At 41.0% G+C, this 22,313-nt stretch overlaps 3 protein-coding genes across 3 annotated transcripts; 1 reads left to right on the top strand and 2 right to left on the bottom strand.

Moving 5' to 3' along the window:
• Positions 1-288: 288 nt before the first annotated feature.
• Positions 289-8,257, top strand: farsa (phenylalanyl-tRNA synthetase subunit alpha). Its single transcript, XM_089018107.1, has 13 exons — positions 289-464; positions 1,379-1,516; positions 2,035-2,133; positions 2,245-2,363; positions 3,499-3,591; positions 3,708-3,836; positions 4,505-4,620; positions 4,695-4,779; positions 5,377-5,476; positions 6,355-6,523; positions 7,097-7,174; positions 7,266-7,380; positions 8,067-8,257. Exons 1-13 carry the CDS (start codon positions 318-320, stop codon positions 8,170-8,172), a joined length of 1,494 nt encoding a protein of 497 aa, XP_088874233.1. The 5' UTR covers positions 289-317; the 3' UTR covers positions 8,173-8,257.
• Positions 8,258-8,373: 116 nt separating this feature from the next.
• LOC148885106 (uncharacterized) lies at positions 8,374-12,629 on the bottom strand. The gene is made up of 2 exons (XM_089018109.1): positions 11,643-12,629; positions 8,374-10,388 (listed from the first exon to the last, which is right to left on the bottom strand). Exons 1-2 carry the CDS (start codon positions 11,851-11,853, stop codon positions 10,108-10,110), a joined length of 492 nt encoding a protein of 163 aa, XP_088874235.1. The 5' UTR covers positions 11,854-12,629; the 3' UTR covers positions 8,374-10,107.
• An 868-nt stretch (positions 12,630-13,497) lies between these two features.
• Positions 13,498-21,724, bottom strand: gcdhb (glutaryl-CoA dehydrogenase b). The gene is made up of 12 exons (XM_089018157.1): positions 21,564-21,724; positions 21,044-21,183; positions 20,885-20,914; positions 20,663-20,803; positions 19,701-19,763; positions 19,247-19,417; positions 18,260-18,389; positions 16,637-16,853; positions 16,454-16,557; positions 15,411-15,536; positions 14,550-14,710; positions 13,498-13,978 (listed from the first exon to the last, which is right to left on the bottom strand). Exons 2-12 carry the CDS (start codon positions 21,141-21,143, stop codon positions 13,905-13,907), a joined length of 1,317 nt encoding a protein of 438 aa, XP_088874283.1. The 5' UTR covers positions 21,144-21,183; positions 21,564-21,724; the 3' UTR covers positions 13,498-13,904.
• Between the last annotated feature and the right edge of the window lie 589 nt (positions 21,725-22,313).

The raw sequence follows: 22,313 nt of genomic DNA, 5'->3' as shown, positions 1-22,313 counted from the left end.
TTTCTTTATTGAAGACGAAAACGATCTACAATCGATGTGGGAGCGTATTGAAGAAAAAAGCTTCCTGTATACGACGTCATTCATTATGACGTAGTTTCCGGTTCCTTTGATCCCAGCGGCATGACTGCTCATTTCACGCCACTCAAATAAATGTCAAAAATAACTACCAAAGCTTATCGATTAGATTTATTTATTGACGACGAAAACACTCGACAACCTATGTGGGAGCGTATCGAAGAAAAGAAAAGGCTTCCGGTATGCGACCTCACTCATTATGACGTTGTTTCCGGTTCCTTTGAAACTAGCGGCGACCGGCTATGGCGGACGCCCGTGTGCTGGAGACGCTACTTCAGCGTATTGAGAAGGCTCGAGACGGCGTGGAAAGCCTAAATGTGGCTTCCAGCCTCGGAGTGGACCACCAGGTCATCGTGGGCGCCGTCAAAAGTCTTCAATCTCTCGGCGAAGTGAGTTTTTGTCGTTTGAATCGCACCGGAAGTCATGCTGTCAACATTTACGATGTGACTGATGCAATGAGGCTAAAGACGAGAGATGTGACTTGTCAGACTAGTTTCATGTACTCCGTCGAACATGGCTTATATTTTTATACTCCTTTTAAATAGTATTAGGGCACCTAACTATTTTATTAGGAGTGGAGTCTACTGCGTCGTAGTAGTAGTAGTAGCAGCAGCAGCACTAGTAATAATAGGGATGTGACAAACATTTTCAATAATAATTCATCACACATTTTCTCATACCATATCAAAGTGCATTTAAATAGCTTTCAAATGCTGGATATATATTATTGTTCTATGACAAATGATAAGGAAATAATGGTTTTGTTTTGTTTTTCGAAATATGAGCGGATTTTCTGCCTATAATTACACAGTTAAAACAATGAAAATCTGCGACCGAGTTCTTTATTACAGTTTAAACGATCATTACTTTCTTAATTTTGAGCAGATCGTAATGAGTAAGGTACAATTGGAAAGCTTGTGAAATTATAAATAGGAACAGAGAACCCAAGAAAAGATTCAAAATATAAATTAGCAAATTTCAACCATCGAATGCACGCAGATATTCGTCAGAAATAAAAAATGACTGTCACCGAATGCTAGGAAAGAAAATTGCGAGCTCTAGAAATATAGATGCTAATGCTTCTTTTTGCTTGAAACTTGGCAGTTATGGAGAAAAATACATGTTCTACCACTTCTATGAGTTATACAACTTACTCACCTTTATAAACTGTAGTGTTAGCAAAAAGAGCAGAAGAGGACAGGAAATAACATAAGAGGATGATTGACTATGGCGACCGCTGCTACTTCATCTAAATCAATGAATTTGAAAAATGTTAAAAAATGATAAGTTATCTGGCCGTTAGATCATCTCAGCTGAGCTGCGCTCCTCCAAACACTGGGAACTGACAGAGGAGGGCAAGGAGATCGCTGAGCAAGGCAGTCAGGAAGCTCGTGTTTTCCACGCTATCCCGCTCGAGGGTCTGGCCCAAAGTGACCTGATGGTAAGGCTGACTGATAACTGCTTATTTATCTTCTTTAAAGGACAACCGACACCATTTTTTTTTGTTTCCGAACTCACATCAGAAAAACGTTTTATAGCATCTAAAATAGCCAAAACACGCAGGCTGACATTTTTAGTCAAATGAAAAACGACAATAAAAATGACTTAAAGTGTCCCAAAACGACTTCAAAATAACCTCAGAAAGTTTCCGTTTCAGAAGGTCCCGCCCCCTTGTTCGTGACGTCACGCCAGGACATCTTGCCTTGCTCTAGAATCAGAACAATGGCTTCAGATGCGGAGAAGATCCTTTCTTGTTACTCATCCAGTTATGAATACGATTCAAATAGTTCTGAAGAGGAAAGCATAAATGTTTGCAATCGATTAAAGGAGTCCTCCCATATCAATTCGAGCCGTTAAAGTCGTCGATTGTCCTTTAAGCGAGGAAAAAAACTTGCCAACATTACATACAACTACAGTGATAGTTCCGAGTCTAAACGTTTTTTACCCCGATGCATGTAGAAATTGTCCTTTGGAAAAATTGGCTTCAGCAAGGCCATGTCCAACAAGTGGATCCGTTTGGATAAAGGACATGAAGGCGGACCGAGGATATTCAGAACTGTACGTATGTCTTTTACAGCCAATGGAATTAATTACACCACCTTCTCCATCTTGGACATTCGTTTATTTGGCAAGATGTCTTCATTCGTGTGGATTTGTTTGGAACCACAGGTGGAGAACATCGAGGACCATGCTCGAGAAAAGCTGCTGCTTGCCCAGAAAGGAACCTCTTCCAACTTGGACGAGAAAGAAAAGAATGAGCTGAAAAAGCGGAAGCTTCTCGCTGAGGTGTAAGTTGCAAACTGATTTACAGTGATACCTTGGCTTACTTATGAACTTAATTGGTTCCCAGAAAGTGTGTGTAAGGCCAAAAGTGTGTATCCCAAAAAATAATTTCCCATAGGAAACCATTAAAATGAGGATAATCTGTTCCCACGTCCCCATAAAATCTCATTTTCTAATTTTCTAAGCCTTAAAACAACACACAACATACCTTATTTTATGTACATATAATAAATGTGCTAATGTAGTATAATTAAAGAAATAAACTGTACTATATCATAAAGTTGTTATTTAGGTTTTTTTTGTTCTTTTGACTTCAAGACGGCGCCGCGAGAGTGGCTGCCTTTCCAGCAGCTCCTATGTTTTGCTTTTCTACTTTCATTTCTTTCATAACTTTGCTGCTGTGAAATGTAAATTTCTCCATTGCGAGACTAATAAAGGCAAATCCAATCCAATCCAATCCAATCCAAAGTTGTTTTATTTACCTTTGTGATAGTCGATGGCTTGATGGAATTGAGTGGCCACGTTCATCAGCATTAAACACCTGATGAGGAACGTAACCGTCTTCTTTCACCATCTTGTAGGTGCTTTCTCTGCGATAATTTTATCTAGTTCCTCATCAATTGTGTTCTGTTTAGCTGGGTTAAGAGCTTTTTGCTCTGTGGACAGATGGCTTGTGCGGGTTGTTTGTGGAGCCTGATTGATGGGAATTTTAACCTTGCAGTCTACACTCTGCCTTTGAACTATCAAAGTTGAAACGAGTCAAAATGTCACCGTTTTCTATCCATTTTGTCACTCTCTCTCTGTCGTCTGCCTGTCTCTTTAATGTTTAAACCACCTCCCCTCACTGCTGCGTTCTTGACCAATCACGTGGCTTTAACCGAAGACTGGGGGCGGGGAAAAGAGGACCAAAACAGTCGGCTGCCATTTTGTTGTTAGGAGAACGAGTTTGTTCGCGAATGACACATCACTCATTGCGGCAGCTCCGTGTGTATCGCGAAAAATAGTTTTTATGCCAAGGTAAAATGTCCATAATTTAACATTCGTAAGCCGAAAAGTTTGTAAGCCAAGGGGTTCGTAAACCGAGGTATCACTGTATAAGTTGGGGAATTGAACCCCAAAAATGAATTTGTCTGCGTTCAGGACTGTCAAGTCTTACTGGATCACCAGAGGCAACTCTTTCAGCACCTGCGTCACCAAACAGGAGACAGAACTCACGCCGGAGATGATTGCCACGTAAGCCAAAATTCCCTGCTGAGCAAAACGTTTTTTTTTTGTTTCCTTGTTTGTCCACCAATGACGGTGCGGTTGCCCCACTTTCTAACCCGCCGCGTGTTATAATTGCATGGCAGCGGCAGTTGGAAAGAAAAGAATTTCAAAGCGTACAACTTTGATGCGATGGGCGTGGCCCCGGACTGCGGCCACCTGCACCCGCTGATGAAGGTGCGAACGCAGTTCAGGCAGATCTTCTTGGAGATGGGGTGAGTTCTTTGTCATTGTCCTGATAACATTCGTCCATTTCGTCCAGACGATGTCCACTCCAGTGGACATCCAGGGTTTTTGTCTGATTTATCACTCAAATTGCAGGACCCACACAATATTGACTTTTAGGACTACACCAACATTCAATTCAGCATAAGAAACCTTACGCTCTCGTCTTTCATCAGAAAAAAAAAAGTTATTTCCTAAATGATATGGGTCTGGAGTTATCTCAGCTTGATATGAGGGCGGGTGTCCAAAATACAATGCAATACATACATAGTGGTTTTATAGCGCTTTAACAACAGCTTAAGGTAGAGCAAAAGGCAAATGCTGCCCCCCCATGGAAGGGAAAAACATGTCCAGAGGTCTGACCAGCGCTTGATCGGAAAAGAAAAAACACAAACCCGAACAAATTCGGGAATGGCGCTTTACGTCATATTTTCAATTCCCGAATAAATCCGTGAATGTGTAGGAAAACATTGCCAGAGGTCTGACCAGCGCTTTATCAGCACCCAAGACTGGGGGGAAAAAAAACCCAGAACAAATTCGTGAATGACGCTCCACGTCATGCTTTTCATTTCCGGAAACAGAAATTCGGGAATGGCGTTGAATGAGTTAAAAGCAAGCCGTATTTCAAAGACATTTGCAACACGTTTTTTGTCTTCAGTTTCACGGAGATGCCAACCAACAACTTCATCGAGAGCTCCTTCTGGAACTTTGATTCCCTTTTTCAGCCGCAGCAGCACCCGGCCCGAGACCAGCACGACACCTTCTTCCTGTCCGGTCAGACCTCGAATTGCCGATATTTCTCCCCGCCCGTCAACTGGAACGCTAATTTTTGCATCCTCCATTTTCAGACCCTGCTCTCGCCCTCGAGTTACCGCAGCAATACTTGGAAAGAGTGAAAAAAGTCCATTCGGAGGGCGGATTTGGGTCGCAAGGGTGAGATAATCGCGCGTCAATCACAGAAACGATGAGAAGGTTTCTTCAGCCGTCATCTATACTTCTTTGAAGGTGTCGCACGTTTCGCTTCTTATCCAAGAGGCTTCGTCAGAGAACTAAAATTTGCTGGTAGTTTATATATATGTATATATCCCTACTGTCCTACTGGGTGAGGTTCAATTTGGATCGTTCCTACAACAGCCTTCTTAGGCAACATAAGCTTAGTTATGCTGATGGGGTAATCAGGCCAGTCGTAGATCCCATAATCAGTCAGGACAATAGAAGTAATCAGATTACCTTCAGGGAGTAGTCCACTGCTCCCCCCAATCTGAGAGCAGGGACCTATCACAGCAGAGGTCTGGCACCGCCACCTCTGGACAGTAGGAATATATATATATAGGGCCAAAACTACCAGCAAATTTTAGTTTGCTGACGAAGCCTCTTGGATAAGAAGCGAAACGTCCGACACCTTCAACGAAGTACAGATGACGGCTGAAGAAACCTTTTCATCGATGGATCACTCCTGTACGACTGACAGCGTACACAGAAACATTTTCCTGCCATCACGGAGAACTCTTGCTGTGCTGCCCCCTTCAGGTACAAATGCGAATGGAAAATCGAGGAGGCCCAGAAAAATATCCTCCGCACGCACACGACAGCGGTCAGCGCACGCATGCTGTATAAACTTGCGCAACAGGTAAGTTGCACGTACGGCGGCCATTTTGACGCACGCGCTATTGACTCGAAATGACGTCACGGTCAGCTATGCGTCTTCAGTTGACCTCATTCAAGATGTCTTGAAAATCTAGTAGCTGGCTAAATTGTTATCTAGCTATTAAGCTAGCTACTGTATCTCTTAGCTAGATAGTTATCTATTCGCTAGGTGTTACCTATCTATTTGCTAGGTATTAGATAGCTAGCTTGCTATCTATTTGAGTTACTTCCGGGTTGAGTGAACGATGGAGCGTATGGCTGCCGCTGCTCACCCACTGAAAAAAACATATCCATTTCATTTCATTTATAAGCGCCTTTCAAAACTCAACGTCACTTTACAGTAATTGGATCAGTTTTTCTGTTGGTGAGCAGCGGCAGCTAGATAGGCTAGCTAGATAGCTAGGAGTTAGCTAAAAATCACTCAACCCGGAAGTAACTCAAATAGAGAGTTTTGAAAGGTGCTTATAAATGAAATTTATTATTATTATTATTATTATTAAGGGCGCTGCTAAAACTTTAGAAATCAGGTGAGCCTTGATTGGTTTTGATACCTGATCGCAGAGCAACTGTTATGTCATTTTCAGTGCATGCGTTTCTGCGCGGAACAATTTCTCGACCTTTTTTGCTCCAGTGCACCCCAGACTTAACCTGACCTGCTGGCATGCCATGCCATGCCATGCCATGCGTCTGACCTCGCTTTAAGCTCTTGGCAGCTAAACCGGAGCAATCCTTGCGCTCAAACATTTCCTGGAAAGCACCGACGGGGAGAAAGAGAGTCCCTTCCCTAAGTAGCACCTTAGCCGTCCGTCTTCTTGAGTCACATGGTGTTTTTTTTTTTGCTTGTTGTTTTTTTTTCATCAGGAGAAGTTCACCCCCGTCAAATACTTCTCCATTGACCGGGTCTTCAGGAATGAGACCTTAGACGCCACCCATCTGGCCGAGTTCCACCAAATCGAGGGTGTGGTGGCTGACTATGGGCTCACCCTGGGGGACCTCATGGGGGTCCTGCATCAGTTCTTCACCAAACTAGGTTTGAATGGACACATTGTATACCCTAAAATCCCATACTAACTTGACCTGCAATGCATACATTGCATACATATATATATATATATACACTGTATGTCGATATATATATAGTTATAGATATGGATATTTATAGATATACTGTATGTATGTATGTGTATATATATACTGTATGTGGATATATATATATAGTTATGGATATTTATAGTTATACTGTATGTATGTATGTGTATATATATGTGTATAAATACTGTATGTATATATATATGTACTGTATGTATGTATGTATGTGTATATGTATATATATATATGTGTGTGTGTGTATATATATATATATATATATACACTGTATGTGTTTATATACGTACTGTATATGTGTATATATAAACTATATGTAAATATACACTGTGTATATGTATATTATAAACATTTATATACAGTATAAACATTTATAGTTGTAAAAACAATCACATGCAATACAATCTAAACATGCCAATTACAAATATGCATATATGAATAAAAGATAGATGCAGGATGTTCTTACTCCCTTATATATTTTATTATTATTATTTTTTAGGAATTACTAAACTGCGTTTCAAGCCTGCCTACAACCCCTACACAGAACCCAGCATGGAGGTGTTCAGTTATCATGAAGGTATTCCTCCTTCCATCTTTCCACTGTCACCGCTGCTTCATGTCAAATGAACAATGCAGCGTTTTGAGTTGAATTTTCTCCACACATCCAGGACTAAAAAAGTGGGTTGAAGTGGGGAACTCTGGCGTCTTCAGACCAGAAATGCTTCTGCCGATGGGTCTCCCCGAGGACGTGTCGGTTATTGCTTGGGGGCTTTCTCTGGAAAGGTAAAAAACAATCAATGAAACGTGCAACAATCGTTGGCTGCCGTGTCTGTGACTTCATTGGCGCTTAGAAATCAAATGGATTATTATTATTATTATTTGCTATCTATTTGAGTTACTTCCGGGTTGAAGGAACGCTGGCGCGTGTGGCTCCCGCTGCTCACCCACAGAAAAACTTATCCTGTGACTGTAAAGTGACCTTGAGAGTTTTGAAAGGCACGTAGAAATGAAATGGATTATTATTATTATTATTATCATCATTATTATTCTAATTTGCTAGGTATTTGCTATCTATTAGTTATCTGGCTAGCTATTTGCTATCTTGCTAGCTATCTATTCACTGTATAACCGACTGGCTATCTAGCTAGGTATCTGTTGGCTATCTATTAGCTACCTAGCTAGCTTTCTATCTATTTGAGTTACTTCCGTGTGGAGTGAACGCTGGCGCGTGTGGCTGCCGCTGCTCACCCACAGAAAAAACTTATTTGTGACTGCAAAGTAACCTTGAGAGTTTTGAAAGGTACTTAGAAATGTATTCTTCTTCTTCTTCTTCTTCTTCTTCTTCTTCTTCTTCTTCTTCTTCTTCTTCTTCTTCTTCTTCTTCTTCTTCTTCTTCTTCTTCTTCTTCTTCATTGAATGAATGGCTTTGGAAAGTCTTTGCTGACTCAGCTTCCTGGTTTGTCCCGCAGGCCCACCATGATTAAATACGGCATCAACAACATCAGGGAGTTGGTGGGACACAAAGTCAATCTCCAGATGGTCTACGACAGCCCCATTTGTCGACTGGACTCCTGACTTTGGTACTGACCTCTTACACATTTTGGACCCGCTCGTGTCACGGTTGCCGTAACTAAATAGAATTCTATTTTGATGGCGTTTTAATCATGTGACGGGCTTTTGTGTCTACACAAGAATCCAAAATGGTCGTCTCGGAATCAACTATGCGGGTTCCATTGGAATAATAAACCTCTTCCAAAATGTCCGACACTTTGGAGTGAACGATACGTCAAGTGACTCGTTGTGTCATTTAAGTCATTCGCCGTCAGTCCCGAATTTATTCGGGAATTGAAAAGTGTGACTTGGAGCGCCATTCCCGATCTTTTTCGGGTTTTGGTTTTTCGATAAAGCACTAATCAGACCTCCGGAAATGTTTTTCCCTTCCACAAGGGGGCAGCATTTATCTTTTGTCCATGTTAGCGCTGTGTTGCAGCTTCAGCTGTTGTTAAAGCGCTATATTAGCTAGCTAGTCATTAGCTGTCCAGCTGACTGGCTGTAAGCTGGCTAGCTGTTGGCTATCTGGCTATCTATTAGCTATTTATTTGCTATCCATTAGCTAGCAAGCTAGCTTTCTATCTATTTGAGTTGCTTAGGGCTTGAGTGACCACTGGCTCATGTGGCTGCCACTGCTCACCCACAGAAAAACTTGTCCTGTGACTGTAAAGTGACCTTGAGAGTTTTGAAAGGCGCTTATAAATGAAATGTATTATTATTATTATTATTATTATTATTAGTATAAACCAATAGGTATGACATTGTGTACAACCGCCCCCATTTCAAGCTCAGATAACTCCAGACCCATATAATTTAGGATTTAATCTTTTTTTTTTTTGCTGATAAAACAAGAGAGTCTAAGGTTTCTTACGCTGCATTGAATGTTGATGTAGTCCTAAAACTCAATATTCCGTAAGTCCTGGAATTTGAGTGACAATGACAAAAACCCTGGCACTGGAGTGGACACATTTTTACACATCATCTGCCTGTGAAGGAGTTAAACTAGCATTGATATGACCCAAAACATGAGTTGTATGCTCCTTTATTTATTTATTTATGGTCATTGCAAAAATAGTTAGCACGTAGCTTAGCATGGAACAAGGTGAGAAAAATCCTCGCAGAGACGCACCAAAAGTAGCAAGTTGTTTTTATTGCTAATCACATCTGTCCCAATTCTTTTCTTTGGGGAAACCCAAGAAAGTGTTTTTTTTTTTTCGTGCAGGATTAAGTCTTGTGTACGAGGTGGACTCCCTGGAACTCCTTAAGTCTTGCTCTGAAGGTTAATCCCCTCCCTCTGACCCCGAGCGACCTCAAATAGCATCTTTAGTCGAGCGTGTACGACGGCCAACTCGTCGTTTTAAAACTTTGAATGGTCGCCATTATTTTGTAGTGAGCACAAGTCTGACCTGTCGAGTAACAAAAGTGTTATGGAAAAAAAGGCCCTGGAACTCCTAAAAATATGACAAAAATTATCTCCATATCTCCACGACTTCCAAAATGACATTTTGTAGGCGCAAAATCGACAAATGGAAAATGGTGGCGGTGAAAATGTACACACATTAGATAGCAAACAAGCCCCGCCCCTATCCTATTGGAAACTCAGGCACGCAGAAATGATCTAATGATCTTTTCTAATCCTTTTCATCCTTCACTTGACCTTCAGTCACTCCAGCATATGCTCAAGTTAGTTTTTTTCTCTCAGCCAAACGGCCATCTTGGATGTGGCATGATCCACACAAACCTTTGCAGATTTTAAAGGACAACCGACACTTCCAGATAAATTGCATCCATAATTTGTAAAATCACTTCAAATGACTTCTACTGAGCGTATTTTACAAAGATTCCACTTTAACTGTTTGACCCCCTAGTGTGCATGCAAATGGTAAAAATCACCTTCCATAATTCATTTTTTGACATCAGAGTCCTTTTCGGTGACCTTCTTTGTCAACTGGCTCATCGTCAATACGGATTTTGATCTGCCGGTTCTTGGATCCCGGGAGAGGCCTGACTTGTGGGACTGTGGAGGTGCGGGAAGAAAGAAGGGATGTAGGGAATGGTGGCCAGCAATAGCGGACTGGTCTCGGGACTGTCGTCCAGCGGCAGAGGGATGACCACGTCGTCCTGGTCCCACACGTGGAAGGCGTTGTGGGCAAACGGGTGTGGTGGGGGGTGAGTGGCCACACCTTGGGAATTGCTGTCCTGGTTCTTGTCCTCGTTACCCGGTGGGCCCAACATGCAATCTGAAGAGTTCAGATCGGGTCACAGTACATGAAACGTAAAAGGGGTTCATTCGGGGTTTTCTGGGGACGTTTTGCAAATACACATACTTTTTTTCTGTTGTTGTTGAAAGGATTTACGTCTCGAGTTGTTGTCGTTTGTTGTCATTTCCATTCAGTGACATATGCCATAGATATAGATATAGATGTATGTTATGCTTTTTTTTTTTACTTTATGTTAGTTCCGGGTTGAGTGAACGCTGGCGTGTGTGGCTGCCGCTGCTCACCCGCAGAAAAAAAATATCCTGTGACTGTAAAGTGTCCTTGAGAGTTTTGAAAGGCACTTATAAATGAAATGTATTATTATTATTATTATTATTATTATTATTATTATTATATACAGTATTTTCTGGACTATCAGTTGCACCTTCAAACAAATGACATGTTTCAAAATGTTCCCATACGTAAGGTGCACCGCATTATAGGGGCACCTTCTCTCTCTCTCTCTATCTCTCTACTACCTCTCTACCTAACTACCTCTCTACTTACCTACTTCCGGGTTGAATGAACGCTGGTGCATGAGGCTGCCGCTGCTCACCCACAAAAAAAGCTGATCCTGTGACTGTAAAGTATCCTTGAGAGTTTTGAAAGGCGCTTAGAAATTAAATTTATTATTATATTTTAAATGTTTTCCATACATAAGGCGCACCGTATTATGAGGCGCATGGTCAGCTTTTGAAAAAAAAAAAAAAACTTTTAGGTGCGCCTTATAGTGCAGAAAATACAGTAAATTAGGATGTATTGTATTGTATTATCATTGCTCCTCCCGCTAATGTGTCTTGATTTAACCAAAAAATGTCAGTTATCTCCAAGGGCACAGAAACTAAAATGGCAAAGTTAGTTTGTTATAATAATAATGATACATTTCATTTCTAAGCCCCTTTCAATACTCTCAAGGTCACTTTACAGTCACAGGAGAAGTTCTTCCCGTGGGTGAGCAGTGGTAGGTAGGTAGGTAGGTAGGTAGATAGATAGATAGATAGATAGATAGATAGATAGATAGATAGATAGATAGATAGATAGATAGATAGATAGATAGATAGATAGATAGACAGATAGATAGATATCCAGCTAGTTAGTTAAATAGTTAATATTGATTTGTACAATGATGGTTTTTGATTTCCTTCCCTGGGTGGGACTTAAAAGCGCGGAATCAGCGCCGAAAAGATACATTTGTACCCAAAAAAAAAATAAAAAAAAAATGGATCGATAACATACCTGCGATATCAATGGCCAGATCCTTAATGAGATGTCCGATAATGGCGTACGCCACTCCGACCACCACCAGAGCCGCCATGAGCAGGTAAAGCACCGCCTTGGGTAGCGGGATCAGCTCCTTGGCCAGAGGTTTGTACTGCTTGTACAGGGGCTCCTCCAAGGAATGCGAGGAAGCGTGCACGTCGTCCGTGGTGAAATTGTATCTGTTCATGGTTGCGGAAAGTTGTTTGTAGTTTGATGGCGCTGTCACTCAAATACAGCAGAGCATTCTGGGTCAAGTGGATCCATGACCACAAAAAAAAAAAAAACTGTCACGATCTGATGAGACTAAAAACTATTCTGCTCCATGGCGAGTTCCAGGTTGATGCTCCTCAGCCTGGCCGAGACGATGAATGATCAGCTGTGTCGTCAACACGCACCCCTGCTCAGCACGGGCTTATGTTGCCCTTAATTCCATCAAGTTAGCCACAAGCCGCTAACTTGGGAACGATTCAGGCTTTGTCTCAGGGTTGTTCCTCGTGTTGTTTTTCCAGCAATCCGTCTGTGTAAGCTCTCAGTCGTACAGGAGTGGTCCATCGATGAAAAGGTTTCTTCAGCCGTTATCTGGACAAATTTGAAGGGGTCGGGCGGTTCGCCTCTTATCCAAGAAGCTTCGTCAGCAAACTAAAGTCTTACTGGTAGTTTCGGCCCTATATTTTATATATATTTTATATAGATAAGAAGCTTCGTCAGCAAACTAACTGGTAGTTTGCTTACTTTACTGGGGGAAACTGGTAATCTCAAAACCCACCTTTTTAAAATTTCATTTTTTTGTGTAGCTTTCTCCTGTTTTTATTTATAATTGTATTTTATTTATTGTACTCTATTTGTGATGGTATTTTATTTATTATAGTATCTATGCTTGTCTGTGACTGTAAAGTGTCCTTGAGAGTTTTGAAAGTTGCTTAAAATAAAATGTATTATTCTTATTAAACTATAAAATATATTGGGAAATTAAATTGATGACAATACATAAAATATATATTTGAGTTAATATATTGTAAATATATTTTCCTGTAAATAAGGGCACCACAGTAAATTGCTGCAGTAGTACTCTTAAAACCCAAGGCAGTTTCGATACACGACAAGATGTGTTTGGCAGTTTGATTATTATATAATCGTCATTTTTGCTGCATGATAATTCAATTGGATTATTTGATCTAGAAATAATGGTACCATCACAAAATATAATAACTATTTGATTACGAACAGATACCGGTGATTGTTTGTGTCCTTTAATTACCACACAGGTGTTCTCGAACGATCGAGAACTAATCACCGTGTTGTTGGTTCTGTCGTCGAGTTTGGTTTAGGGAATGGATTAATCGAATTAATTTAGATTTTGACAGTTTGTAAAACCATTAATTCGATCGCTTTAATCGATCTATTCCTATAAATGTATGTAATATCTGTAATCACACGAGATATCGTCATTACGCGAGACTAGCATAGCAAACCAACATGGCGGATACGCTAAAATCAGTGACGACAAGTTTAAAGGCGGTTGTTTGTTTCGTTTAAACAACACGAAGACGTCTAATATATCCCTGTCCACCATTCAGGTAAGTGAATCCTTTTTTAAATTTACTTTGCACTTCACTACCTTTCCATTTTTATCCTAATGGCTTGATGGATGTTTCCGAAACCAAATTAACGGGTGAACTTGACTATATTTTCACTTAGGTTCATTTAACAGCCGCATTTCGTTGTGTAAAGCATGAAGCCGTGAATAAATCATTGCGTGTTAAAAAATATTTAGAGTCAAGGTACTTTTGCATAATGCCCCTTCAAATGAGCACGAATTGAAAACACCTACTTGAGTTTCTTTTGGCATGTCTTTATACAACAAAATACAGTACACACAAGATGACATTTGACCAATATGAACCATTAAATCCCCCTTTTTTATTGAAAATCGCTGATGCAAACAGTCTTGATCATCCCAGGACAAGAACTAAAAGTGCTGCAGCATCATCAACGCTCTCTTGGAGAACAATTGAGCACTGTTTTATTTCATAAATTGATATCCAGAGAGCTCAAAGTAGCGCTTCTCCGACCAGTAACATAACGGAAGCCTCTTAGCGCAGTAATTTTGAGAAAACAAAATCAGAGGAAAACAAGCTGTCACTCCAATGACAAAAAATATAGTCCACACAGTCATATGATGCGTCCAGTAAGCAGACTCCATCCAGTCGGTTGCAAGCGGCAATCACAATTGACTTTTTATTTGTCCACGGTGAAGGACTGCAGCCCGGTGATGGCTCTGCCCAAGATCAACGCGTGGATGTCATGCGTACCTGAAGGTGAGGATGATTAGCGTTAAGAACATGAGTAACGCCAGAAATGACCCACCAGGAGATTTCACCATGCACATCATGCATCGTTATGTGTGGCAAATCATGACAAAAAACGACATTTGCATATGTCATTTGACTAATTCAGAACGACGAAAACGGTAAACTGCTCGACTGATAATAGCGTTATTCATACGCTTTTCACGTGGCCATTAGTATCCCGCCCCCAATTGTTTCCAAATACATGTAACATCCGACTTACGACCGAGTACCGTTCCGACCAAGCGTAAGTCAAACTGGTCGTAAGTCATAATCCATTAAAAATGTTGAATAGAGACTTTGAGGCTAAATGACTCGCAAACTCTGGTGACATCACGCGGTCGATTGCTGTGCGAGAGTGAGATGCTGGCTGGCTGGCCAAAATTGGTGTATGCGTTGCCGTCCTGCTAGCGCGTTGCTGTGCCAGGCGTCGAATGATAATTTAAAAAATGGGGTCAGGAGGTCGTGGTTGCAAGTACGGGTGGTCGTAAGTCTGAAATGATGAATAAATAAAAAAAAAAAAGGCTCATCACACCTTCATATGTGTTGACGGCTTCCAGGTTCATGACATGGCGGATGATGTGGTACTCATCCGCGATGCCGTTTCCTCCCAGCATGTCTCTGGCCTGTCGGGCAATGTCCAGGGCTTTGCCGCAACTGTTCCTCTTCAGCATGGAGATCATCTCCGGGGCGGCCCTGGTTACAAATCGCCATGCTTGGTTCGCTCGTGCTCCAAAGCAGCAAAATATTATGCAGTGTCGTCAAAGGTTACTATTAAACAGTGGCAGGCCGTGGATTTCATCGCTAGGCCTTCAGTAGTGCTACATCTAAATGTTTTTACAGCTTTAGCTGTTGTTAAAGTGATATATAAATCAATATGTGTGGTCAGTATGCTCTTATAACTAACAGCTGATGATTGCCTAGTGACTAGCCAATCGTGACTAGCCGATCATAATTTGCAAAAACGCTGACATTTCCAGCGCCTTCCAGTAGGCCTTGGGTTGCCAACTTGATCTCTGATTGGTTAAAGCAACAGTTTCATTGACACATTTGATGCGACAGGGCCTGCAGAACTGATTGTGCAGGCGCCCAGGTCGATTTGCTATCTATTAGCTAGCTACCTATTTGCTATCTGGCTAGAGAGCTATGTAGCTGGCTATTTATTAGCTATCTAGCTAGTTCCCTAACTGTCTATCTGGCTATTTGTTAGCTAGCAGGAAACCCAAAGACAATTTGGAATTATTTCATAATAAATATTAATGGCCGAAATATTTCACATTAGTTTGTGATTCAGATATTTTTAGGCCATCAGATTAGGCCTCGCAGGCCTTTTGTTATTAAATGTAACAAAATAGGATTCCCAAGTTTATCTTACCCTGTCTATAATTGTTATTACCTTTTCTCATCGATGAGTCTTCCCAACTGCAGACAGGACTGCAGGCCGATGGTGATCTCAGTCAACATGTCGGCCATCTTTTTCTGTATCAGCTGATTCCTCGCCAGCGGCACGCCAAACTGGATTCTGGATGAGAAGAGGAGAACAGTCATGGTGGCGGTACCCCGAATTGGCGAATACAGTGATACCTCGGTTTACGAACCCTTTGGCTTACGAACTTTTCGGTTTACCAACGTTACATTTACGAAAATTTTACCTTGGCATACAAACTATTGTTTTGGGATACACACAGAGCGCCACAATGAGTGATGTTTTGTTTGCGAACGAGCCCGTTCTCCTAACTCTTCCCCCACCCCAGTCTTCGGTTAAAGCAACATGATTGGTCAAGAACGCAGCAGGGGAGGTGGTTTAAACATTAAAGAGACACGCAGACGACAGAGAGAGTGAGAGAATGGATAGAAAACTGACATTTGGACTTGTTTCAACTTTATTGATAGTTCAAAGGCAGAGTGAAGACTGCAAGGTTAAAATATCCCATCAATCAGGCTCCACAAATAACCCGCACAAGCCATCTGTACACTTGATGCAAAAAGCTATCAACCCAGCTAAACAGAACACAATTGATGAGGAACAAGGTAAAATTATGGCAGAGAAAGCACCTACAAGGGATCATTCCTCAAGATGGTGAAAGAAGAAGGTTACGTTCCTCATCAAGTGTTTCATGCTGATGAAAGCGGCCACTCCATTCCATCAAGCCATCAACGACCATCACAAAGATAAATAAAATGACTTTATTATAAAGTACAGTTTATTTCTTCAATTATAATTATAACATAAGGTATATTTTGTGTAGTTGTAAGGCTTAGAAAATTACAAAATGATGTTTTATGGGGACCTGGGAATGTATTATTCTCATTTCAATGGTGTCCTATGGGAAATTATTTTTTGGGATACACACTTTTCACCTTACACGCTGTCTGGGAAGTTCGTAAGCCAAGGTATCGCTGCACTACGCAAGACTTGAGAAAAGACTCCTTTCCAACCTGTCGAGCGTGTACTGACGAGCCGCGTGGAAACAGAACTCGGCGGCCCCCAGGGCCCCCCACGCGATGCCGTAACGAGCGTTGTTCAAGCAGCCAAACGGACCCTGGAAGCGTTGCCGCAAATTCACGTCAAATCCTTCGCTGGGAGCAAAATATGAAAGAAAAACAAGGATCTGGACTCACGGCGAGGCCGGACACGTTGGGAAGCAAGTTCTCCTCGGGAACTTCCACCTCATCCATGACGATCATGCCGGTGGCGGACGCCCTCAAGGAGAACTTGCCCTCGATGGGGGGCGTGGACAAGCCTTTCATGCCCCGCTCCAAAATGAAGCCGCGAATCTTGCCGTCGTGGCATTTTGCCCACACCACCGCGATGTCCGCCACTGGGGAGTTGGTGATCCTGCACATGGAAGGCTACACTTTTGTTCCAAGCGTATCGTGAATTAGCCGCCCTCATGAGCCACCAAGGTAAAATAATGCTCATTTTCATTTTTAACTAACTTCACTTCCGCTCCAGAATTTATTCGGGAATTGAAAAGCTGGACGTGGAGCGCCATTCCCAAATTTGTTTGGGTTTTGGTTTTTCCATAAAGTGCTGGTCAGACCTCTGGCAATGTTTTTTTCTTTTCTTTTCCACAAGGGGGCAGCATTTGGCTTTTGTCCATGTTAGCATTTTGTTACAGCGTCAGCCGTTATTAAAGCACTAGATAAATAAATATGAATGTATTGTATTTTGTACAGCTGCTATTTCAAGCTCAGATAACTCCAGGCCCATATAACTTGGGCATTAACTCTTTCTTCTGATGACAGAGGAGAGTCTAAGGATTTTAACGTTGTATTAAATGTTGATTTTTGTCTGAAAATGTATCTATTCAGCCGCATTTATTTATTTTCTTAATTGGTCGTATTTATTTATTTGGCCATCTATATTCATTTGTTTGTTTGTTTATCTTTTAAGACACATCTATTTATTTATGTGGCCATATTTATTATTTATTTGGTCATGCTTGTTTATTTATCTATGTATTTATTCAGCTGTTATTAAAGCGCTATATATTTGAGTTGTCATATTTGTTATTTTGTTTTTTTACTTTGTTACTTCTGGGTTGAGTGAACGCAGGTGCGTGTGGCTGCCGCTGCTCACCCGCAGAAAAAAATATCCTGTGACTAAAGTGTTCTTGAGAGTTTTGAAAGGCGCTTATAAATGGAATTTATGATTACTATTATTATTATTCTGTGGGTCCTGGAATTGGAGTGACAATGACAAAAACCCTGGCACTGGAGTGGGCACATTTTTCTAGCCGTGAAGGAGTTAAGATCGTGTTTACTCATACTGACATAACTAACACCTTTTTTTTGTTTGTGTGGAAGGTGCGGAAACCAAAAAAAGAAGCGTGGAAGAGCCTCCATCGAGGTTCGAATGCAAGAGCGATTTGAATGAGGTAAATGTACATAAACATTGATGAGAATATATACATTTTATACCCACTCATGTACAGACAATCCCGTGACTGTAAAATATCCTTGAGAGTTTTGAAAGGCGCTTAGAAATTAAATGTATTATTATTAATACGGATGAGTCTGACAAGAGATTTTAAAACAGTTCAAAACACAAATGTACATTGTGTACATGTATAGACTGCCCCCATGTGGATATTCGATAACATGACACGATTCAACAATGGCGGATTGGACTTCTCACAGGCAAAAATAACAGATATGGTGATGACTTATTTGACGATTTTCACTTCAAGTCTCCGGATGACCAAGTCAAAGTCACGTTGACCAAACTGTGGTAGAACTCACCACGTCTTGGATCCAGTGAGCGAGTACGTGCGACTAGACGGGTTGAACTTGGCTCTGGTCTCCATGCTGCTTGGGTCGCTACCGTGGTTTGGTTCCGTCAGGCCAAAGCAACCGAGGATCTCTCCGCGAGCTCACAATGGAAACAAGCCCAATTTTTTGTCAATGCGTAGTCTGCCGAGAGCAGTTTTCCAACTAGCCAAATCATAAATAAGCAAATTCCTTGACAGCGACAACTAGTAATTCTTCATATAATAATACATTTCATTGATAAGCGCCTTTCAAAACGCTCAAGGTCACTTTACAGTCACAGGATAAGTTTTTTTTCTGTGGGTGAGCAGCGGCAGCGACACGCGCCAGCGTTCACTCAACCCAGAAGTAACTCAAATAGATAGCAAATAGCTAGCGACTAGATAGAGCTTTGAAAGGCGCTTCAAATGAAATGTATTATTATTAATAGCTAGCTAGCTATATAGCTAATAGAGATAGCAAGCTACCTAGCTAGCAAATAGATAGCTAATACCTAGCGAATAGATATCGAATATAGAGGGAATAGATGGATAGATAGAATTTTGAAAGACGCTTAAAATGAAATTTATTATTATTATTATTAATAGCTAGCTATATAGCTAATAGAGCTTTTGTTTATGTAGACATTAGTAAGAAATATTTTGCTAAGTCAATTATCTTTGTAATACCGTACAATAGCTATTGTCTGGCTGGCTAGCTATTAGCTATCTATTGGCTCGCAAGCTAGCTCTCTATCTATTTGTCTTACTATTCTATTTGAGTTACTTCCATGTTTCGTGAACGCTGGTGCGTGTGGCTGCCGCTGCTCACCCACAAAAAAACTTATCCTGTGACTGTTAAGTGACCTTGAGAGTTTTGAAAGGCGCTTAAAAATGAAATGTATTATTATTATTATATAAATAAGCAGATTCCATGACAGGGAAAACGAGTAATTTTTCATTTAGCATTTGTTGGTCTTACCCAGCTTGGGTAGATATTTCTTCTTCTGTTCCTCGGTGCCATACGCATTAATGGGATGCATGACCAGCGACGACTGCACGCTCATCACCGAACGGTAGCCGCTATCCACGCTTTCCACCTCTCGGGCGATCAGACCGTAGGCCACGTAGCTCGTCCCCGCGCAGCCGTAACCTTTCCGTCATGGATGACACAGAATGACATCACATTTGACATCCCTTCTCCCGGCAAATTGGCGTTTTCGTGTTTATTATGTTTGTTAAAGTCATTATAAGTGCCTCGCATGCTGGGTCCAAGAGGACGGTCATTTCATCTGTGCATATTAGCATATTTGACAAGAAAGCTGACTTTGACTTGCTTCATGTCAGGCAACGTTTTCTGATTTGGAAAATAACTGCCGCACAAAAACGTAGATTGCTTAACTGTGTTTTAAAGGAGATTATGTCTTTACGCTAACCTTTAATGGTTGGACCAAGGACGCCCATCTCGCCCATTTCGGACACGATTTCTCTGTGGAACACTGAGACAGAAATCATACATTGCAAAAAAATATACAGTCATATGAAACGCTGAAAGGACAAGCGACGCCTCCGGACAAGTTGTGTCCATAATTTGTAAAATGGCTTCAAATGACTTCTACTTTGCGTATTTTACAAAGATTCCACCGCATATAGCTAGATTTTACCTTTTAAGACTCATGCTGACTATTCAGGAAGTCTTGTTTTTGAGTTGGTGACGATGCCTGACGTGACGTCACGTCAGGAACGCCCCTAACCGAAAAAGCGACACACAATGCATGTTGGGTACTTTGTTTGGTCTGAAAACTTCGTGTTGATGGCGAAATTAGAAGGAAAACACATAAATAACGCGATGGTGAATCGTTGTGTGTTGCACCAAGACTACTATTTGATACTAGTTGACACAAAATCCCAGCGGATAAATCAGCCCATTTCCAATGGAGCTCTGGCGCCATCTTCTGCATTTTCTGGGTGCTACGTTGCTGTCATTGACGGCTCAAATTGATACGGAAGGACTCCTTTAGTCGATTGCAAACATTTATGCTTTCCTCTTCAGAACTATTTGAATCATATTCATAACTGGTAGAATAACAAGAAAGCATTTTTTTCTGAATCTGAACTCTCTGAAGCCATTGTTTTGATTCTGGAGCAAGGCAGTGTGTGACCCATAGTGATGTCACGAACAAGGGGGTGGGAGTTTCTCAATATCCCCACTTCCGAGCTCATTTTGTGGCAGTTTTTGGACACTTTAACTCGTTTTTATTGGTGTTTTTCATTTGATTAAAAATATCATTCTGCGTGTTTTGGGTATTTTAGATGCTATAAAACGTTTTTCTGATGAGGAAACCCAAAAAAATGGTGTCGGTTGTCCTTTCAGGATAACGTAGTGCATGCGTTTTACCTTCATTTCGATTTGCTAAAAGGATTCGTGGCATCAGTTTGTCTTGGCAATAGGTTCTAAAAGAGTCTCTGATCATGATCTCGTCCTCTGTCAGAAGACCCTCCAGGTCCAGAGCATCACGCCAGTTGAAATGGACTTTACCTGTCGGCATTTACAAGGTATTCACCAAAATGTTACTAAAGATATTTTTATCCCAACTCCCAAAAAAATGGTTCTACATACTTGCTTTGGTCATTTCGAGCTTCTCTGCATCTGAAAAGAAATCATCACACCCAAAAAGTTATGACTACAGACTTTCTCTCTATAATAATAATAAGAAAACAACAAGTAAAACGTTTCTTCTTTTTTTTTTTTTGCCATGTATGAGAAAACATGACTTACCCTTCCTAACAGGTGCTGCAGTCCCCTGAGCTCGAGCGAAAGAAAGGAGGGCACATCGCTGAGGTCGAGCCAAAAGGTGACACGCGTTCCTTAGTGCCATGATATCGCGATTTAAAATCGAGGAGCTTGAAATAGTTCGTCTGTGACATGAAACAGGCAAAATCACTTGCACAAAGTGCAGCAGACTGATGACTTGTGAAACCTATGAAATGCGTGTTTACATCCCGTTTAGCTGTGTCAATCGGGCCAAAGGGTGAATACGGTACAAATGCATTGATGATTACACGACAGGGACAGCAAGATACCATTATTATATTATCATTATTATTAATCGGAGCGCCCATAAGAAACGAGTTCAGCTAGCTCGGCTAACGTGCTACACTGTGATTGTAGCATGTAGCTAACTAACAACGCTAACTCTTAACTTGGTTTTCAACAAGAAAGACGCTTATTGTTTCTATATTTAGTGGTCTAAACGATCTATAAAATGTGTGGTAAATTCGGTTTATGATTAATATACCTGTCTTTCGAAGAAAAAAAAAAACGTTTGTCCTTAATCCACTTTTCGGTCTCGGTTTGACAGCGCGACCTGTGACGTCACCGCGTACGGACGTCACACGTTGTCGAGCCTCAACTTGTTTACGTCTTTTATTTTAATATATAAAATGAGCTCGGTGCCTCGGTGTTGATTTAAGAATTCTGCGATATGTGACTGACATATAATAATGAAAATACATGTTTTTGTGCGTGTCTTACATGAGCTATGCCACGTCAATGGTAACAGCTAATTCTGGTTGGTCATTAGCAGGGGCGTGACACAAACGGAAGGAAAGTCATTTACGGGCTTTATTTATTTTATAATAATAATAATACATTTCATTTATAAGCGCATTTAAAAACTACCAAGCACACTTTATAGTCACAGGATAAGATTTTTTTTCAGCTGAGCAGCGGCACCCATTCACACCAAGGTTCACTCAACCCGGAAGTAACACACACACCACTCCTATTTGGAGCACAGTTACACTAGTATTTTGAAAATTTCAGGATGCACAGTGTGGCATCCTGCAAAGTCATTTTTTTACTCCACTCATTTTCTCCATATTACTGATAAATGGGCGATAAAGTAGAGCAGCAACATGCCAGTCCTAAAAATCAACACAACTACTCTTTATTCACACAGGCACAAAAAAAAATAAATAAAATCACTTGCACTTCCTCAAATTTTAGGATTAAAATAACCCCATTCAGGGACAGTTTGCTTTCACAA

The sequence above is a fragment of the Hippocampus bargibanti genome, linkage group LG17, assembly GCF_051943395.1.
Source record: "Hippocampus bargibanti isolate YZ-2025 linkage group LG17, ASM5194339v1, whole genome shotgun sequence".
NCBI lineage: Eukaryota > Metazoa > Chordata > Actinopteri > Syngnathiformes > Syngnathidae > Hippocampus > Hippocampus bargibanti.
Note: the sequence above shows the minus strand (reverse complement) of the source record. Positions and strands in the feature narration are given on the sequence as shown.

Excerpts from the sequence above, each read along its gene's own strand:
- farsa (XM_089018107.1), top strand. The coding sequence starts at position 318 with ATGGCGGACGCCCGTGTGCTGGAGACGCTACTTCAGCGTATTGAGAAG. Across the intron at positions 2,134-2,244 it reads GACCGAGGATATTCAGAACT|GTGGAGAACATCGAGGACCA; the intron begins GTACGTATGTCT and ends TTGGAACCACAG. Across the intron at positions 4,621-4,694 it reads CGACACCTTCTTCCTGTCCG|ACCCTGCTCTCGCCCTCGAG; the intron begins GTCAGACCTCGA and ends CTCCATTTTCAG.
- LOC148885106 (XM_089018109.1), bottom strand. The coding sequence starts at position 11,853 with ATGAACAGATACAATTTCACCACGGACGACGTGCACGCTTCCTCGCAT. Across the intron at positions 10,389-11,642 it reads TCTGGCCATTGATATCGCAG|ATTGCATGTTGGGCCCACCG; the intron begins GTATGTTATCGA and ends TGAACTCTTCAG.
- gcdhb (XM_089018157.1), bottom strand. The coding sequence starts at position 21,143 with ATGGCACTAAGGAACGCGTGTCACCTTTTGGCTCGACCTCAGCGATGT. Across the intron at positions 20,915-21,043 it reads TGCAGCACCTGTTAGGAAGG|ATGCAGAGAAGCTCGAAATG; the intron begins GTAAGTCATGTT and ends ATTTCTTTTCAG. Across the intron at positions 18,390-19,246 it reads GAAATATCTACCCAAGCTGG|CTCGCGGAGAGATCCTCGGT; the intron begins GTAAGACCAACA and ends TTCCATTGTGAG.